The sequence below is a fragment of the Lutra lutra genome, chromosome 6 (genome assembly GCF_902655055.1).
Source record: "Lutra lutra chromosome 6, mLutLut1.2, whole genome shotgun sequence".
NCBI lineage: Eukaryota > Metazoa > Chordata > Mammalia > Carnivora > Mustelidae > Lutra > Lutra lutra.
Window position 1 is genome coordinate 31,525,760 of NC_062283.1, and position 19,519 is coordinate 31,545,278.

The window sequence follows — 19,519 nt, forward strand, 5'->3', positions numbered from 1 at the left end:
TCTTTCGTTCATTCATTCTTTCTTTCTTTCTTTTCCCATCTCTTACTAATTTTTGATCTGTGGTTTGTCTATATAACAAGTTGGGATTTCTTCTTGCTGCTTTTAATATTTTTCTCTGTCTTTAGTTTTTGACACTTTAATTATAATGTGTCTTTGTGTCAGTCTCCTTGCATTCATTTTTTTTTCTTTTTTAGATTTATTTATTTATTTTAAAGAGGAAGAGCATAAGTGGAGGGAGGGGCAGAGGGCAAGGAAGAGAAGGAATCCTCTAACAGACTCCTCACTGAGCATGGCATACAATGCAGGGCTCGATCCCAGGACCCTGAGATCATGACCTGAACCAAAAATCAAGAGTTGACTACTTAACCTAGGTTCCCCTCTTTGATTTCATTGTATTTGGAGTTCTGGACTTCCTGAATCTGGGTGTCTATTTCTTTTCTGGGTTAGGGAAATTTTCAGCCATTAAGTTTTCTGCCCTTTATTTCCTCTCTTCTCTAGAATCCCTATAATGTGAATGTTTTCATCTGCTTATTGTGCCATAAGTCCCTTAAACTATATCACTTATTTCATTCTTCTTACTTTCTTCTGCTCTCTTTGAGTGAGTCCCACCGCCTTGTCTTGGAATGCACTGATCCTTTCTTCCTCTTCATTTAGCCTGTTGTTCATTCCTTCTAGTGTATTTTTCCATTTAGTTATTGTATTCTTTGGATCCAATATTTCCATTTGTGACTTTCTTATATTTTTTATCTTTGTGTATGTTTTCACTGTGTTAATCCATTCTTTCTTCAAGTTGGTGAGCATTTTGATAATCATACTTTGAACTCTTTACCAGTTAAATTACCTATCTTTGTTTCATTAAGGATTATTTTTTTCTGAATTTTATCTTGTTCATTTGTAACTTACTCCTCTGTTTCCTCATTATGTTTGACTTTCTATGCTGGTTTCTGTGTATTATATGGAACATTAACCTCTCCCATTCTTGAAAGAGTGTTCTCATATAGATGATAAAAGTTGTTGTTTGACTCTGCCTTAGATCTTGTTTCTCAAACCTTTGTGATTGTCTAAAAAGTTGATTTTATTTTAGTGGCTCTCAGTAGTTAAGGGGGTCCCAACACCTTTCAGTGTTTCAAAAGGAAGGGTTATAGTTAACACCTAGATTTAGTCTGATTGGCATGTAGAAACTCAGGCAGCAGCTGTTTTTTTTTTTTTCAACTTTTAAAGTATGAATATATATACAGTCCTGTGGACACAAACATATAGCCCACCGAAAATTAGTGCCCAGTGATCTAGAGGTGTCTGTTAGGTGGCAGTCTCAAAAATCAAGACTCTAGATGAGGGTACAAATCCTGTCTTGGGAGATATTGGTGAGCTATAGGAAGGCAAAAGGACAGTGAGAAATAATGTACACTGGTCTACATTTCCTAAATCACAGAAGAGTTTTAAATGCATCTACTTTCTGAAGCTGTCCTTCAGGCTATATCTCCAGGAGAAGCAAATCGGCCTCTTTCATAGAAAGAGTGGAAGTCTATATCAATCTGCTGTTTGTGTAATGCCCTGGATATGCAAGCCTTCTAAGAACTGTTTCTCCAATGTTACAGTCCTGTGAGACCCAGGAACTCCTGACCACCAGAATTAGACACTCAAGGGAAGAACCTGTATGGTAGCTGCAAAAACTGTGGCATCAGAAATAAAACCTGTGTCAACAGACATATGTGAAATCTCCTCGGGGTGCCTGGGTGGTGCAGTTGGCTAGATGTCTGACTCTTGGTTTCAGCTCAGGTCATGATTTCAGGTTCGTGAGATTGGGTCCTACATCAGGTTCCACACTCAGTGCAGAGCTTGCTTGGAATACTTCCTCTCCCTCTACCTCTCCTGCTTGTGCATGTTCTTTCTCTCTCTAACAATAAATAAATAAATCTTAAGGAAAAACAAAACAAAACAAAACCTCCTTTCCAGGAGAGACTGGTGATCTGGAGTATGGGAAAGAAAGATTGTGAAGATGATGCCCACTAGTTGGATTGAGGAAGAGAGGAAGGTTAAGACATGGTGCCCATTTGCTAGAGTAAGACACAGAGAAAGAGTAGACATGTGTTCACCGGGAAATGAATTTGAAAAAAGAAATAGAGAGGAAAAAACCTAATATTTGAGAAAATAATGCTGCCCACTAGTTGAGGAAGACATAGGGAGAGAACAAAGATGTTGCCTGAGCCAGTCTCTATCCTTAGACAGCATCACAGCAGTCACCCAATTGTCTAATCAGATGCCTGCCTTTTGGGCCAATGCTCCAAAAGAAGCAAATGAACCTCTCCCTTACAAATTATGGGTATCCCTTGATTGGTTGCTTCCATGCTGTGCTCTGAGGTGGGTGAGTCAGAGTGAGTGAAACATTAAGATTTACTTCTCAGATCACTATAGCCTTATGAGTATCATGGTTGTGAGCCCTGCTAGTTTCCAAAGATAAATGTTTTCAGACTCATCTTTCAGATGCAGATCTTAAAAGTATATGGTGCCTGATGTGGTGTTCCAACCTTTACCCCTTAGGAAGAAGCTCTAGGTTTTGAGTTCCCTTTCAACTGTGGGTTGCCATGTTGGTGGTGGGGTTTAGGGTGACATTGTTTCCCATTGTTTCTCTTCTACTTGTTTGGTGAGGATCTTCTTTGTTTGGATGCATAGTAGTCACTGAACTTGCTTTAGGTTTTTTCAGAGGAAATTTTTCCATATGTAGCTTAGATTCAGTTTGTGCCTGGAGGAAGTGAGATTAGGGTTCCCTTACATCACCTTCTTAAAACAGAACCCTTAAGAAACAATTAATATAATGGAAATATTCTTTCATGATTTTGTGAGCAGTAACATACGTATATATATTTTGTCAAAAGTCATTAAACAGAACATATAAAACAGGCACATTTATCACATGTAAATTATACCTCAATAACCTTAATTTTAAAAATAAATTCAGATAGGAATCTCTATAAATATGTATAGTTATATAAGTAAATCCTCAATTTCCTCATTTCCTTATTCAATCCCCTACTTCATTTTCAAAATATAAGCCTTTCTTTTCATGGAAAAATAAATTCAATATGTTTTAATTCCTTAGAGTATTACACTAATCATATTAAACTCTCTGTTATAGTTATGATGTGAATAACTACCTATACATGTCCCATTTGTTATCTCTCCAATATCCAGTGAGATACTGATTTATGATTTTTTTTAATTCTTCTTATACATATTCCTCTCCCTCTCTCTCTTTCCCTCTCATGACTGCATATCTTTCATTCAACAAATGACCTTTAAAATCTTTTTTTGATATTCTTACCTTTCTTCCTACAAATAAACATCTTTAAGATTATCATTAATTAGAATTCATTTTTCCCATATAATTTGCACTCTAATTAAATAATACTTATCACTTTAAACTCATAAAATGAAATTTTTTTTCTATTTGCTCTATCAAACTTTATTTCTATATTTCACTTTTTTGGATTTCTCTGCATTTGATATCATGTTTGAGGAATTTCATTTGTTACAACTCTTTCTCATTTTGGTTTCAATCTGCCATAATTCAATTTTTATATTCTGACAGTTTCTGCCTCTCAATCTTCATAATTTAATTTGATCCTTTGATCAAACTCTTGATAATAATTTTTTAGAAACTGTCAATATATCTTTGTACTTATCAGATATGACATTACCAAATGAAGAAAAACTCCAGAGAAAACATGAAATATAAATTCCAGAATTGAAGAAGGCCTATGAGTCACATGTAAGCCTATGAATCACATGAAGCACTTCCCCACACCTATATTATATTATTATATCTAGATTATTATATTATTATATTATATTATATATCTAGAAAATTATATTATATATCTAGAAAATTATCTTACAATGATAAATGTCAATTAAAATGCCCATTATGAATACAATTAGATAAATATTAAGCCATTCTGAACACCCAAGAAATCAATCTGAGAACTTAGAGAACAAACTTCACATCTAGAAGGAGAAAAATGGCAACATCAATGAAAGTAGAAGCTACAGAGAGTTGATTAGGGGAATAAAAGAACTGTAGGTGCTGTGGATGAGAGGTAGCCCTGATCATGGAGAAAGGAGGGAGACAGAAAGAGAGAAAGAGAGAGTTAAAGAAACTTGCAGGAGAACGCAGATGAAAAATTATTTCCCAAAACCATTGACTGCGAAAAGGAGAGGGGCTGTCCACAACTATTTTTATAAACAGGAGGGCTCAAAATATGAAGTTTTAGAAGTTCACACCATCACCAGGGTCATTCCTGACATTCTTAGTGGTGTTTTTGTGGGGAAGCAGAGCAGAGTCCTGGGAGGAGGCAGTGTGGTCTAATGATCCCATTGTTCACACAACAAGAAACAGTTCCAATTATTGGAGTGACTTTGGAACTCATGGCACAGCCGCTTCGGAGATTTAGGATCTGGTGGGCACCAACATTCTACTTTGGTCACTACTATAGAAACAAAGATACATGATGAGGGCAGCAAACCTTTGTGCTTGCTTTTTGCAGCACTATACCATAAACTTTCAACCACAGAGCAGTCCTGCTACTGCTTTTCTGGGACAAACCTGCAACAGCCAGATTGCAGTAACACCAAACCCCAGAGGATCAGTGCAGGTCATTGCTGTGCTGGTACCTAAAATTTGGAGTTTTGAAACCCAACCTAATGCCTGAGGTAAAACACAAGAGTAATGTGCCACCTGGCAGGCAGACTGTTTGGACCCTGACAGGGTGAAGGTGGGGATCTGACAGAAGCTGGCAGTACAAGAGGGGAGATTGTTTGCTCTTCTGAGAAGGTCTCCTGAAGAATGGCAAGTGCAAACTGACCATACACTGCTGCAAAGCTTCACCTCCAGAGGGAATAGGATCTAGCTTACTTTTTTTTTTTAAGATTTTATGTATTTTCTTAAGAGAGAGAAGGCAGGAAAGCAAGCAAGCAAGGGAGTAGGAAACAGAAGGAAAGGGAGAAACAGGTTCTACATTGATCAGGAATCCCTATGTGAGCCTCAATCCCAGGACCCTGGTATCATGACCTGAGACAAAGACAGATGCTGAACTGACTGAGCCACCCAGGCACAGTAGGATCTAGCTTCCTTTAATAGGAGACCCAACCACATCCAGTTCAAACTTGCTACACACTAGACAAGGTCTAAAGAGTCCCCACAGCAGGAAAGGAGAAACTCTACAGAAGACTGGCCTGAGGGAAAAAATAGTGAAAACATAACACCAGGGGTGCCTGGGTGGCTCAGTGGGTTAAGCCGCTGCCTTCGGCTCAGGTCATGATCTCAGAGTCCTGGGATCGAGCCCCGCATCGGGCTCTCTGCTCAGCGGGGAGCCTGCTTCCTCCTCTCTCTCTGCCTGCCTCTCTGCCTACTTGTGATCTCTCTGTCAAATAAATAAAAATAAATAAATAAATAAATAAATAAAATCTTAAAAAAAAAAAAAACATAACACCAGATTACACACTCTGAAACACCTCCTGAAGCCCAAGAAAGTATAGGACCTCGTCTCATTATAGCCATTACTCTCAGGAGCAGAAATATAACAGGCTTTCCTAAAACACCCACACACACAGTGACCTAGACAAAAATGACAAGATGGGGGAATTCACCTGAAAAGAAAAAATACATAAAGGAGTAATGACCAATTTTGACTTAATCAAAATTGATATAAGTAATTGCCTGAAACAATATTTAAAACATCAATCATAAGGGTGCTAGCTGGGTTAGCTTATAAGATACCAGAGAATCTCTTACTGCAGAGATGAAAGAATGAAAAAGTAGTTAAGCCAAGATTAAAAATGCTGTAACTGAGATGCAAAACTGACTGAATATAATGACAACAAGGACGGATGAAGCACAGGAATGAATCAGTGATATAGATGATACAAGTATTGAAAATAATGAGGCTGAAAAGGAGAGGGAAAGAAAAGTATTGGATCGTGAAGATAGACTTAAGGAACTCAGCAAATCCTCAAAGTGTAATAACATGAATATCATATAAGTTCCAGAAGAATAAGAGAGGGAAGGAGGGGCAGAAGTTTATTTGAGCAAATGATTGCTGAAAAGTTCCCTAATTGTGGGAAGGGAAACAGATATCAAAACCCAAGAGGCACAGAGAACTTCCATAAAATTCAACAAAAGCCAATGCACACCAAGACTTATCATGGTCAAGTCACAAAATACACGGAAAAAGAAGGAAACCTGAAATGAGCACAGAGGAAAAAAGTCCTCAACCTGCAAGGGAGGACAAATCACGTATGTAAAAGATCTGTCCACGTAGGCCAAAAGAGAATGGCCCAATGTGCTGAATGGGAAAAATTCACAGCCAAGAATACTTTATACAGCAAGGCTTTCATTTAAAAGGAGAGAGAGAGTTTCCAAGACAAACAAAAACAAAAGGACTTCACGACCCCTAAACAGCCCTGCAAGAAATATTAAAAGGGATCCTTTGAGTGGGAAAGAAAGGCCAAAAGCAATGAAGACTAGAAAGGAACAGAAAACATCACAAGGAATACCAACTTTACAGGTAATATAATGTAACTAAATTCATATCTATCAATAATCACTCTGAATGTAAATGGAATAAATGCTCCAATCAAAAGACAAGGGGTATCAGAATGGATAAAAAAATCTATATGCTGCCTACAAGAGACTATTTTATTTTATTTTATTTTAATCTTTTAAAGATTTATTTATTTAAGAGGGAGAGAGAAAGAAGGGGCAGAGGTTGAGGGAGAGAAATCCTCCAGAAAACTCACCACTGAACATGAAGTCAGTGCATGACTCCATCCCAGCACCCTGAGATCATGATCTGAGCTGAAATCAAGAATTGGAATCTTAACTGACTGAGACACTCAGACACCCCAAGACACTTATTTTAGACCTAAACTCACCTTCAAATTGAAAATAAGGGAATGGAGAACCATCTCTCATGATAATGGGTGACAAAAAGCTGGAGTACCCATTCCAGTGTCAAACTAGATTTTAAAACAAAGACTGTAAAAGAGATGATGAATGGCACTATACCATAATAAAGGGGTCTGTCCATCAAGAAGATCTAATGATTGTAAGTATTTTTGCCGCCAGTATGGAAGAACCCAGTATATAAATCAATGAATAGCAAGCATAAACTCATTGCTAATAAAATGATAATAGTAGGGGACTTTAACACTCCACTTACATCAATGGACAGATCATCTAAGCAGAAAATCAACAAGGAAACAAGGACATTGAACTATATACTGGACCAGATGGATCTATATCTATATCTATCTATATCTATTTCTATGTCTATAGAAATATTTATAGAAATATCTAAAGAAATATAATATTTACAGAAATATCTATAAAAATATATAATATCTATAGAAATAGATATAGATAGATATAATATCTATAGAAATAGATATAGATAGATATAGATATTCAGGACAATTCATCCTAAAGCAGCAGAATACATTTTTTTTTTTGAGTACACATAGAGCATTCTCCAGAATAGATCACATTCTGGGTCACAAATCAGTCATCAACAAGTACAGAAGGACCGAGATGATACTATGCATGCTTTTAGACCACAGAGCTATGAAACTTGAAGTCAACCACAGGAAAAAATTTGGAAAGAGGACAGATACATGGAGGTTAAAGGACATCCTATGAAAGAATGGATGGGTTAACCAGGAATTCAAAGAAGAAATTAAAAACTACATGGAAGCAGATGAAAATAAAAACATGACAGTCCATGTGGTGCCCGGGTGACTCAGGCACTTTCAGATCAGGTCATGATCCCCAAAATATCCAGATCTATAACATCAATCATTTATAAACTTACCATTTTCTCTGGTGACTTTCTCAATGATGAGTTGATTTAAAAAAAATAGCACCATGATTAGAAGGGCAGCTAACATCATCTTGGACAATTTAGACATTATGATATAAGATGTGAAATATGGAATCCCAGAGACCAAAGATGACTCCCATATGCTTAAAAGTGTTTTTCTTTACTTCTTTCCTGCAAACAAACAGAAAAACCATTACCCAGGTAGTTTTCCTCAGGAAGCTGACCTCTACCATTTCCTAGGGATACAGGGCAAATTTGGTATCTAGGCTTAACCTATGGTGATAAATCGAGGACAAGGTTGGGGTTGGAAGGAGTTTCTGTTCTGGATCAGATGTGCACTTTGAGAAAGAGAATATCATTCATCAGTCCCAATTCAGGGGACTTCAGGAAGTCCTGCCTGATTACAAGACTTCTGTCACCCCCATTTTCCTGAAGGAGGTGTGAAAAGCTAGAAGATATAGAGAAGATCTTAATTTGCCTGAATGAATTCATGAGTGGGTTTTCAGTGAGAGATTTAGATTGGGGAGAGGACCCAGGGAAGAAAGAGATTCGGAATGTTCTAATCTGACACAAAACAAATTTTCTTCTGGAAAGGCAGTGATAGGAGAAATAAGGGATCTAAGGAAAATATAAGGACCATGGAATTATCTATCATAAACAGGATAAAGCTACATAATTTCTAAGAACCAGAGAGAGTAAGATGAACACCTAGTATCTAAGGTTGCAGAGGAGTACAACTATTTATTTTAGAACAATCCTTAATATTTTTTAACTAGAGAAAGGATCTAGTTAGAACAAATATAGACTAATCATGAGGGTGAAAGACATTAAATGGAGACACTTTCTCCTGTCCCTATTGACATTTCTCAGCTTCTTCATAAACACACACACACAAACACACACACAAACACACACACACACACACACACACCAACTCTGACTTTTTTCCCCACCATAAAAATTTCTTTTCATGGGGCGCCTGGGTGGCTCAGTGGGTTGAAGCCTCTGCCTTCGGCTCCGGTCATGATCCCAGGGTCCTGGGATCAAGCCCCGCATCAGGCTCTCTGCTCAGCGGGGAACCTGCTTCCTCCTCTCTCTCTGCCTGCCTCTCTGCCTACTTGTGATCTCTCTGTCAAATAAATAAATAAAATCTTTAAAAAAAATAGAAAACTCTTAAAAAAAATTTCTTTTCACTCACCTTGCTTAATCACCAGCCCCACAATATTAGTTTCTCAGGAAACACTGGACAGCTAACTTCCCCTCTTGAACCCCCTCTGAAATACTGAAACCCATTACTTGGAAGCTTCACTCAGCATTCAGTTGTCTTCCTCTCTGTAGTGCAACAAACAGGAATGTGAGAGTGACATAAGGACGTGGAATATCAGGGAGTGTACTCTAAGCAGTACTTTGCCCTTCTCCTTTTATATGATGGTAATAAAGACCTCACATGACCATAAAGACAATATTTAATCCAAATATTTATATGCTGTTTTGAGTGTGAATGAAGACACACACACACACCTTCTAAAGAATGGCTTTTTTTCCTGCTTTTATTGTGTATATTATTATTTTCAAAATAACAGCATATAGTAGAAATTTAAGTGAAACATTCTCACACCAACTTCCTGAATCAACATATATGCCTTGTTTAGAGTAAGGATTGGGTATATGTGCTACTTCTACAATTTTTTATAGTCTAGCGTAATTAATCTCCCAGTTTATGGAAAATCTCCCCAGGATGTTGAGAGTAGCTGATTTTTACTTTTACATCCCATGCCCCAAAACTATATATAACCTGTCTAAAAGCTACTGCCTATATTTACAGTCATCATGCTTGCTTTCTCCAAGATGCTCCATGCATTAAATAAATGTCAGCCCACAGAATTATATATTATAATTATAATTATATTATAATAGTTGTTCCAGATAAGACTCAGGAACTATCCACCTTCCATGTTTTTGGATTCCCTGCACTGTTTAGCCCCTTAGGACACACTAAATCCTAGGGATCATAAACTGAATTTACCAGATATCACTTGATTTCTTGGATTTGTTCCCAGGATTGAATCAAATTGAGGGATTGAAGACCCCCAACTGGTCCTGTTGACTCTTATCTCCTCACATTGCTATCAGCATCATGGATAACTTTTGGCCTTGAGGTAGTTTGTTCCATGTGTGAAAAAACCCTACATAGTCCTCCCTTTCAGGTGGGAAATTGCATGACCTAGTGAGATAAATTCCCAACCCACCTTCTCCTGTCATTTAGAGTTGAAAAAATGTGGGCACAAAACACTTGTAGGTGAGAAACGCAAAACTGTGCTATTTGGAGGCTGCTTTTTTAGATTAATGTTCTTGTATGAACAAGAAACCATCAGAAGAGCAAACTGCACAAAAAATTTTTTCTTTGCTTTGGAGAATTTCAGGGAGTTGAAGGAATTTATGGCCTTACAACTGCACAGATATCAGGATATCCACGTACTGTTTCTCACATGTCTCAGCCTGTGAGCTTAATAATTGCTAATAACTCTCTCACTACTGGTTGAATTGTTAGCTCCATGGTCAGTGTAAAAAACAAAATGTTAAACAGGAAAAATCTAAGCCAAAAAGTAATACCCAATTTCTACCACAAAAAAATCCATTAAAATTGTCAGGAATTTCCACCAAGTAAACCTACTATAATTCTGAGCTGCTCAAGTAAGAGACTTTGGCCACTGTTGACTGGAGCAGGGGAATTGGTTTCTCTATCATTAATCTTTATGAAGGCCAGGAAAAAAATCAACAAGGACATTATTGGAGCTCTTTCACTTTAAATCTTGACCTTACTTGGTAAAAACAACTACTTTTTAATTGTGTATTTTTAAATTAGTATTATGTACAGTTAGTCACCGTATATTACATCATTAGTTTTTGATGTAGTGTTCAATTCAATTCAACGGTTGCATATAAAGTAATTTTTTAATTAAAATTTAATTAGCCAAGGTACAGTACATTATTAGTTTTTGATATAATGTTCAGTGATTCATTACCTGAATATAACACCCAGTGCTCATCATATCACGTGCCCTTTTTGAAACCTATCACCTAGTTATTCAATTCCCCCCACCCACTTCACTTTCTGCAACTCTCTTTCCCAGAGTCCAGAGTTTCATATGGTTTGTATCCCTCTCTGATTTCTTCCCATTCAGTTTTCCATCCCTTCCCCTATTGGTCTCTGTACTATTCCTTATGCTCCACATAGGAGTGAAACCATATGATAATTGCATTTCTCTGATTGACTTATTTCACTTAACATAAGTACTTCTGCTTTCTAAATTTAAGACACTGTCCGAAACAGATATATCACTTCTCTGTATAATTATCTTTGCATTTTAGTTTTTAGCACTTCTATTAGTTATTTTTTTTTTCTTTCCACACTTTAGATTTTGTGCTCATGTTACATTAAATGTGCACTCAATGGTTATCCTGTTGGCACCAGGTCTCCAATTGATGCATCACACCTTCCACGAGGCAGATCAGGAAATGCCATGGTATGCAGTTCTACAGGTACATAGCATTCTCTCAAAATTTATTTCCAACAATGGAATTAAATTACATATCAAATTAGGGGACAATAATTTGTCCCTTGTAATGGTCAGAGAACAATTTCTTTCATAACCACCTTGTTCTCATTTTGTTAGTTTATGCTGCTTGCACCTCAAAATTATAGGAAATTGTACACTGCCCCCCTCTTCTCTCCTCTTGCCTCTGCTGACCTCCTGTACTGCTCCAGCACCTAGTAATTATCCCATGGAAATGATAACCCTCATTTTAAGAGTCTCTACTTTCTCATTCATTTCTCCAGATCCACCTCATTGTCCAATGTGCTGTCAGAAACAGAGTCCCTTTGCTTGGGCTAAGCCTCTAGCCAGAATCAGCAAATGTCCCTGGAAATAAAATGGTCATTGAATCACTAATCTAGTACAGCAAGTCAATATTAACTCACGCTCACATTAAGCCCATCCCCCTGACAAAGTGTGGTGCAAATCCACCCAGGCACAGTCACCTGAGAAGCAAAGAAACAGGCCTTCCTCAGACAATAGACTGGAAGAACAGGTGAATGATAAGCTTATTTCCCTTAACATATTGGCATACAACTGTTGATAATAACTTCTAATGATTGTTTCTAATTCCTTGGTGTTAGTTGTGATTTCTCCCTATTCATTCATAATTTTATTAATTTGGGCCTTCTCTCTTTTCTTTTGGATTAATTTGGTCAATGGTTTATCAGTCTTATTGATTCTTTAAAAAAAAACAGTCTCTAGTTTCATCGATGCATTCTACTGTATCTCTAGTTTCTATCTCATTGATCTCTGCTCTAATCTTGATTATTTCCCTTCTTGTGTGTGGAGTTGTCTTATTTTGTTGTTGATTCTCCAGTTCTTTAAGGTGTAGAGACAGCTGCTGTGTTCTGGATTTTTCAATTTTTTTGAGGGAGGCTTGGGTGGCTAGGTGTTTCCCCCTTAGGACTGCCTTTGCTGTATCCCATAGGTTTTGGACCAAAGTGTCTTCATTTTCATTGGTTTCCATGAATTGTTCAAATTCGTCTTTGATTTCCTGGTTGATCCAAGCATTCTTAAGCAAGGTGTTCTTTAGCTTCCAGCTGTTTGAATTCCTTCCAAACTTTTCCTTGTGGTTGAGCGCCAGTTTCAAAGCATTGTGATCTGAGAATATGCAGGGAATAATCTCAATCTTTTGGTATCAATTGAGCCCTGATTTGTGACCCAGTATGTGGTCTATTCTGGAGAAGGTTCCATGTGCACTTGAGAAGAAAGAGAATTCTGTTGTTTTAGGGTGGAATGTTCTGTATATATCTATAATGTCCATCTAGTCCAATGTGTCATTCAATGCTCTTGTTTCTTTATTGATTTTCTGCTTCAATGATCTATTTCTGAGAGAGGTGTGTTAAGATTTCATACTATTAATGTATTCCTATCAATATGACTCTTTAACTTGATTAACAATTTTCTTATGTAATTGGCTGCTCCCATATTGGGGGCATAGATATTTACAATTGTTAGATCATCTTGGTGGATAGTCCCTTTAAGAATGATGTAGTGTCCTTCTGTATCTCTGACTACAGTCTTTAGTTTAAAATCTAATTTATCTGATATGAGAATCGCTACCCCAGCCTTCTTTTGAGGCCCATTGGCATGAAAGATGCTTCTCCATCCCTTTCAGTCTGGATGTATCCTTAGGTTCAAAATGGGTCTCTTGTAGACAACATATGGATGGGTCTTGTCATTTTATTGGTGCATTTAGGCCATTCACATTAAAAGTGATTATTGAGAGATGCGTTTTTATTGACATTGTGTTACCTGTGAAGTCTTTGTTTCTATAGATTGTCTCCATATATTTCTGTTCAATGATATTATAAGGATTTTTCATCTTATATAGAACCCCCCTTTATATTTCCTGCAGTGTTGGCTTGGTGGTCACATACTCTTTTAAACATTGCCAGTCTTGGAAGCTCTTTATCTATCCATCTGTTTTGAACATCAGTCTTGCTGGATAAAGTATTCTTGGCTGCATGTACTTATCATTTAGTGCCCTGGATACATCTTTCCAGCCCTTTCTGGCTTGCCAGGTTTCTGTGGACAGGTCTGTTGTTATTCTGATGGGCTTCCTCTGTACGTAAGGAACATCTTTGCCCTAGCTGCTTTCAAGAGTTCCTGTCTGCAATTATGATTCGTCATTTTCACTATCAGGTGTCTCAAGGTATTCCTAGATTCTATGATCTTGGGGGGATGTTTTTCTGCCTCTAGTGCTCAAACCCTGGTTCCATACACGAGATTGGGAAAATTTTCAAGGAGAATTTGTTCAACTATATCTTCTAGTATTCTTTCTTTCTCCTCCCCCTCATGGATTCCAATAATTCTGACATTGGAATGTTTAATGGCATCATTTATTTCCCTAATTCTGTTTTTGTGGCTTCTAAGCTGTTTGTTCCAGGCTTCCTCCTGATCCTTTTTCTCTATCTGTTTGTCCTCCAGATCATTAATTCTATCTTCTGACTCAGTTACCCTGGCTTTTAGAGGATTTAGATTAGATTGGAACTCATTGAGAACATTGTGAACATCATCCCTGGTAGCTTTCACTTCTGCCCTAGTCAATTCCATTTTGTCATCCAAGACTTTCTCCAACCTAGCTACTGCCTGGATAATTGTTAGCCTGAATTCCCTTTCTGACATACTGTCTATGTCCATATCCAGAAGCTCTATGCAGAAGGCCCAGTCTCTGAATTTTTCTTCTGTTGGGCATTTCTCCTCCTAGTCATTTTGGTGAGAGATGGCTGAACGGATGTGAGGCTGAATGTATCAACCATGGTACAGGCAGGGTGCACCCTGGAATGCTTCTGAGCAATTGAGAGTCCCCACCAAGAAGAAAGAAAAAAGAAAAAGAGAGAGAGAATGATAACAGAAAGAAAGATAGATCAGGATCACGACAAGGATGCCCATTCTCACCACTCTTGTTCAACATAGTATTAGAAGTCCTGGCAAGAGCAATGAGACAGCAAAGAGAAATAAAAGGTATCCAAATTGGCAATGAAGAAGTCAAACTCTATCTCTTCACAGATGACTTGATACTTTATATGGAAAACCCAAAAGAATCCACCCCCAAACTACTAGAAGTCATACAGCAATTCAGTAACGTGGCAGGATACAAAGTCAATGTACAGAAATCAGTGGCTTTCTTATACAATAACAATGAAAACACAGAAAGGGAAATTAGAGAATTAATTCCATTTACTATAGCACTGAGAACCACAAGATACCTGGGAATAAATCTAACCAAAGAACTAAAGGATCTGTACTCAAGGAACTAAAGAACACTCATGAAAGAAATCGAAGAAGACATAAAAAGATGAAAGACCATTACATGCTCTTGGATCAGAAGAATAAACATTGTTAAAATGTCTATACTGCCTAGAGCAATCTATACTTTCAATGCATTCTGATCAAAATTCCACTGGTATTCTTCAAAGAGCTGGAGCAAATAAGCCTAAAGTTTGTATGGAATCAGAAGAGACACTGAATTGATAAGGAAATGCTGAAAAATAAAAACAAAACTGGCGGCATTACGTTACCTGATTTCAAGCTTTACTACAAAGCTGTGATCACCAAGACAGCATGGTACTGGCATAAAAACAGACACATAGACCAGTGGAACAGAGTAGAGCGCCCAGATATAGACCCTCAACTCCATGGTCAAATAATCTTCGACAAAGCAGGAAAAAATATCCAGTGGAAAAAAGACAGGCTCTTCAATAAATGGTGCTGGGAAAATTGGACACCTATATGTAGAAGAATGAAACTCAACCATTCTATTACACCGCACACAAAGATAAACTCAAAATGGATAAAAGACCACAACGTGAGACAGGAATCCATCAGAATCCTAGAGGAGAACATAGGCAGTAACCTCTTCGATATCAGCCACAGCAACTTCTTTCAAGATATGTCTCCAAAGGCAAAGGAAACAAAAGTGAAAATGAACATTTGGGACTTCATCAAGATCAAATCTTCTGCACAGCAAAGGAAACAGTCAAGAAAACAAAGAGGCAACCCACAGAATGGGAGAAGATATTTGCAAATGGCAATACAGACAAAAGGTTGATATCCAGGATCTATAAAGAACTCCTCAAACTCAACACACACAAAACAGACAATCATATACAAAAAATGGGCAGAAGATACGAGCAGAGACTTCTCCAATGAAGACATACAAATAGCTATCAGGCACATGAAAAAATGTTCATCATCACTAGCCATCCGGGATATTCTAATTAAAACCACATTGAGATACCACCTTACACCAGTTAGAATGGCCAAAATTAGCAAGACAGGAAACAACATGTGTTGGAGAGGATGTGGAGAAAAGGGAACCCTTTTACACTGTTGGTGGGAATGCAAGTTGGTACAGCCACTTTGGAGAACAGTATGGAAATTCCTCAAGAAATTAAAAATAGAACTTCCCTATGACCCTGCAATTGCACTACTGGGTATTTACCCCAAAGATACAGATGTAGTGAAAATAAGGGCCATCTTAACCCCAATGTTTATAGCAGCAATGTCCACAGTCACCAAATTGTGGAAAGAAACAAGATGCCCTTCAACAGATGAATGGATAAAGAAGATGTGGTCCATATACACTTTGAAGTACCTCCATCAGAATGCCTCCATCAGAAAGAATGAATACCCAACTTTTGTATCAACATGTATGGGACTGGAAGAGACTATGCTCAGTGAAATAAGTCAACCAGAGAGAGTCAATTATCATATGGTTTCACTTATTTGTGGAGCATAACAAATAACACAGAGGACATGGGAAGATGGAGAGGAGAAGGGAGTTGAGGGAAATTGAGGGGGAGATGAACCATGAGAGACTATGGACTCTGAAAAACAATCTGAGGGTTTTGGAGGGGTGGGGGGTGGGAGGTTTGGGGAGCCTGGTGATGGGTATTATGGAGGGCACGTATTGCATGGAGCAGTGAGTGTGGTGCATAAACAATGAATTCTGTTACACTAAAAAGAAATTAAATTAAAAAAAAGAAAGAAAGATAAAATAAAAGAGAAGACCCAGCCCAAAAGGGGCCCAAGGTAAGATTTATAAAGTATACAAACAAAAACAGACAAACAAAAAGACTGACAAAAGTAGATGACAAGAGAGAAAAAAAAAAGAATCTCGTCAAAAAGAACCACAAGTATAAGATTTATATACTACCAGGACAAACACAAAAACACAGAAACACTGACAGAAGAAAAAAAATGAGAGAGTGGTTATAAATTCTCAGTGTGGGCAAAGAAGGTTATTCTGATTCTTCCTGGACGTATCTTGATATATTTTTTTAAAGGACTGAACTTTCCTAAGATAAAGGGAGATTAAAACTGGTTTACCTATAGGGGTAGCATTGATTGGGGAAAGGGATTACCTTGAAGCTTATCTCTATATGAAAATTTAAAAAGTAAAATAAAATAAATTTAAAAATAGAAAAGCAAAAGAAAAACACAGGTATATGTATCAAAAAGTTCAGGTTCAAAGGTTATTATGGAATTTGATGTACTAAATATCTCATTGTGATGGTAAATGGGTTAATAAGTTATATATTAAAGGAGGGAGGAGTCAAGATGGAGGAGAAGTAGCAGGCTGAGACTACTTGAGGTAGCGGGAGATCAGCTAGATAGCTTATCTAAAGATTGCAAACACCTACAAATCCAACGGGAGATCAAAGAGAAGAAGAACAGCAATTCTAGAAAAAGAAAATCAACCACTTTCTGAAAGGTAGGACTGGCAGAGAAGTGAATCCAAAGCGAAGGGAAGATAGACCGCGGGGGAGGGGCCGACTCCCGGCAAGCGGCGGAGAAACGGAGCACAAAATCAGGACTTTTAAAAGTCTGTTCCGCTGAGGGACATTGCTCCAGAGGCTTAACTGGGGTGAAGCCCACACGGGGTCAGCATGGCCTCAGGTCCAGCCGGGTCACAGAAGGATCAGGGGTGTCTGAGTGTTGCAGAGCTTACAGGTATTAGAACGGGGAAACTGGCTACAGAGACAGAGATGAGGAGTGAGCTCTAAACTCGGGGTTACCTTGAACCAGTCGCAGGCTCGGTCAGCTCGAAGCGCGGCCGGAGGCCAGGGTGATGGGAGTAATTGGGCGCTGTTCTCTGAGGGCGCACTGAGGAGTGGGGCCCCGGGCTCTCGACTCCTCTGCGCCTGAGACTGGGAGGCTGCCATCTTCATTCCTGTCCCCAGAACTCTACAGAAAGCCCTCAGGGAACAAAAGCTCCCAAAAGCAAACCCGAGCGGATTACTCAGACCGGCCCCGGGTAAGGGCGGTGCAATTCCACCTGGGGCAAAGACACTTGAGAATCACTACAACAGGCCCCTCCCCCAGAAGATCAACAAGAAATCCAGCCAGGACCAAGTTCACCTACCAAGGAGTGCAGTTTCAATACCAAGGAGAACAGCGAAATTCCAGAGGAGGACAAAGCAAAGTATGGAGCTCATGGCTTTCTCCCCATGATTCTTTAGCCTTGCAGTTAATTTAATTTTTTTTTTCTTTTTCAATTTTTTTCTCTTCTTCTGCTAATTTTTTTTAACTTTTACCCTTTTCTTTTTTAACGTTTTTTAACAAGTTTATCTAATATATATATATTTTTTCCTTTTTATATTTTTTCTATATTCATTTACTTCTTTTAATTGTTTCAATTTTTTTTTTTCTTTCTGAACCTCTTTTTATCCCCTTTCTCCTCCCTCACGATTTGGGATCTCTTCTGATTTGGTTAAAGCATATTTTCCTGGGGTTATTGCCACCCTTTTAGTGTTTTACTTGTTCCTTCATATACTCTTATCTGGACAAAATGACAAGGCAGAAAAATTCACTACAAAAAAAAAGAACAAGAGGCAGTACCAAAGGCTAGGGACCTAATCAATACAGACATTGGTAATATGTCAGATCTAGAGTTCAGAATGATGTTTCTCGAGGTTCTAGCTGGGCTTGAAAAAGGCATGGAAGATATTAGAGAAACTCTTTTGGGAGATATAAAAGCCCTCTCTGAAGAAATAAAAGAACTAAAATCTAACCAAGTTGAAATCAAAAAAGCAATTAATGAGGTGCAATCAAAAATGGAGGCTCTCACTTCTAGGATAAATGAGGCAGAGGAAAGGATTAGCGATATAGAAGACCAAATGACAGAGAATAAAGAAGCTGAGCAAAAGAGGGACAAACAGCTACTGGACCACGAGGGGAGAATTTGAGAGATAAGTGACACCATAAGATGAAACAACATTAGAATAATTGGGATTCCAGAAGAAGAAAGCGAGAGGGGAACAGAAGGTATATTGGAGAGAATTATTGGAGAGAATTTCCCCAATATGGCAAAGGGAACAAGCATCAAAATCCAGGAGGTTCAGAGAACCCGCCTCAAAATCCATAAGAATAGGTCCACACCCCGTCACCTAATAGTCAAATTTACAAGTCTTAGTGATAAAGAGAAAATCCTGAAAGCAGCCTGGGAAAAGAAGTCTGTAACATACAATGGTAAAAATATTAGATTGGCAGCAGACTTATCCACAGAGACCTGGCAGGCCAGAAAGAGCTGGCATGGTATATTCAGAGCAATAATGAGAAAAACACGTAGCCAAGAATACTATATCCAGCTAGGCTATCATTGAAAATAGAAGGAGAGATTAAAAGCTTCCAGGACAAACAAAAACTGAAAGAATTTGCAAACACCAAACCAGCTCTACAGGAAATATTGAAAGGGGTCCTCTAAGCAAAGAGAGAGCCTAAAAGTAGACCAGAAAGGAACAGAGACAATATACAGTAACAGTCACCTTACAGACAATACAATGGCACTAAATTCATATCTCTCAATAGTTACCCTGAATGTTAATGGGCTAAATGCCCCAATCAAAAGACACAGGGGATCAGAATGGATAAAAAAACAAAACCCATCTATATGTTGCCTACAAGAAACTCATTTTAGACACGAAGACACCTCCAGATTTAAAGTGAGGGTGTGGAAAAGAATTTACCATGCTAACGGACATCAGAAGAAAGCAAGAGTGGCAATCCTTATAACAGATCAATTAGATTTTAAGCCAAAGA

General features: G+C 38.1%; 1 protein-coding gene across 1 annotated transcript in view; it reads right to left on the minus strand.

Annotated features, from left to right (window-relative positions):
- LOC125103118 (butyrophilin subfamily 1 member A1-like) overlaps nt 1–9,128 on the minus strand; it is a 108,835-nt gene extending 99,707 nt beyond the window's left edge. The window contains exons 1-2 of the mRNA XM_047734937.1: nt 9,073–9,128; nt 7,866–8,045 (exon numbers count right to left, since the gene is read on the minus strand). Coding sequence (XP_047590893.1) covers nt 7,866–7,962 — 97 coding nt within the window. The 5' untranslated portion in view covers nt 7,963–8,045; nt 9,073–9,128. The remainder of the gene's footprint in view (nt 1–7,865; nt 8,046–9,072) is intronic.
- Nucleotides 9,129–19,519: the final 10,391 nt, after the last annotated feature.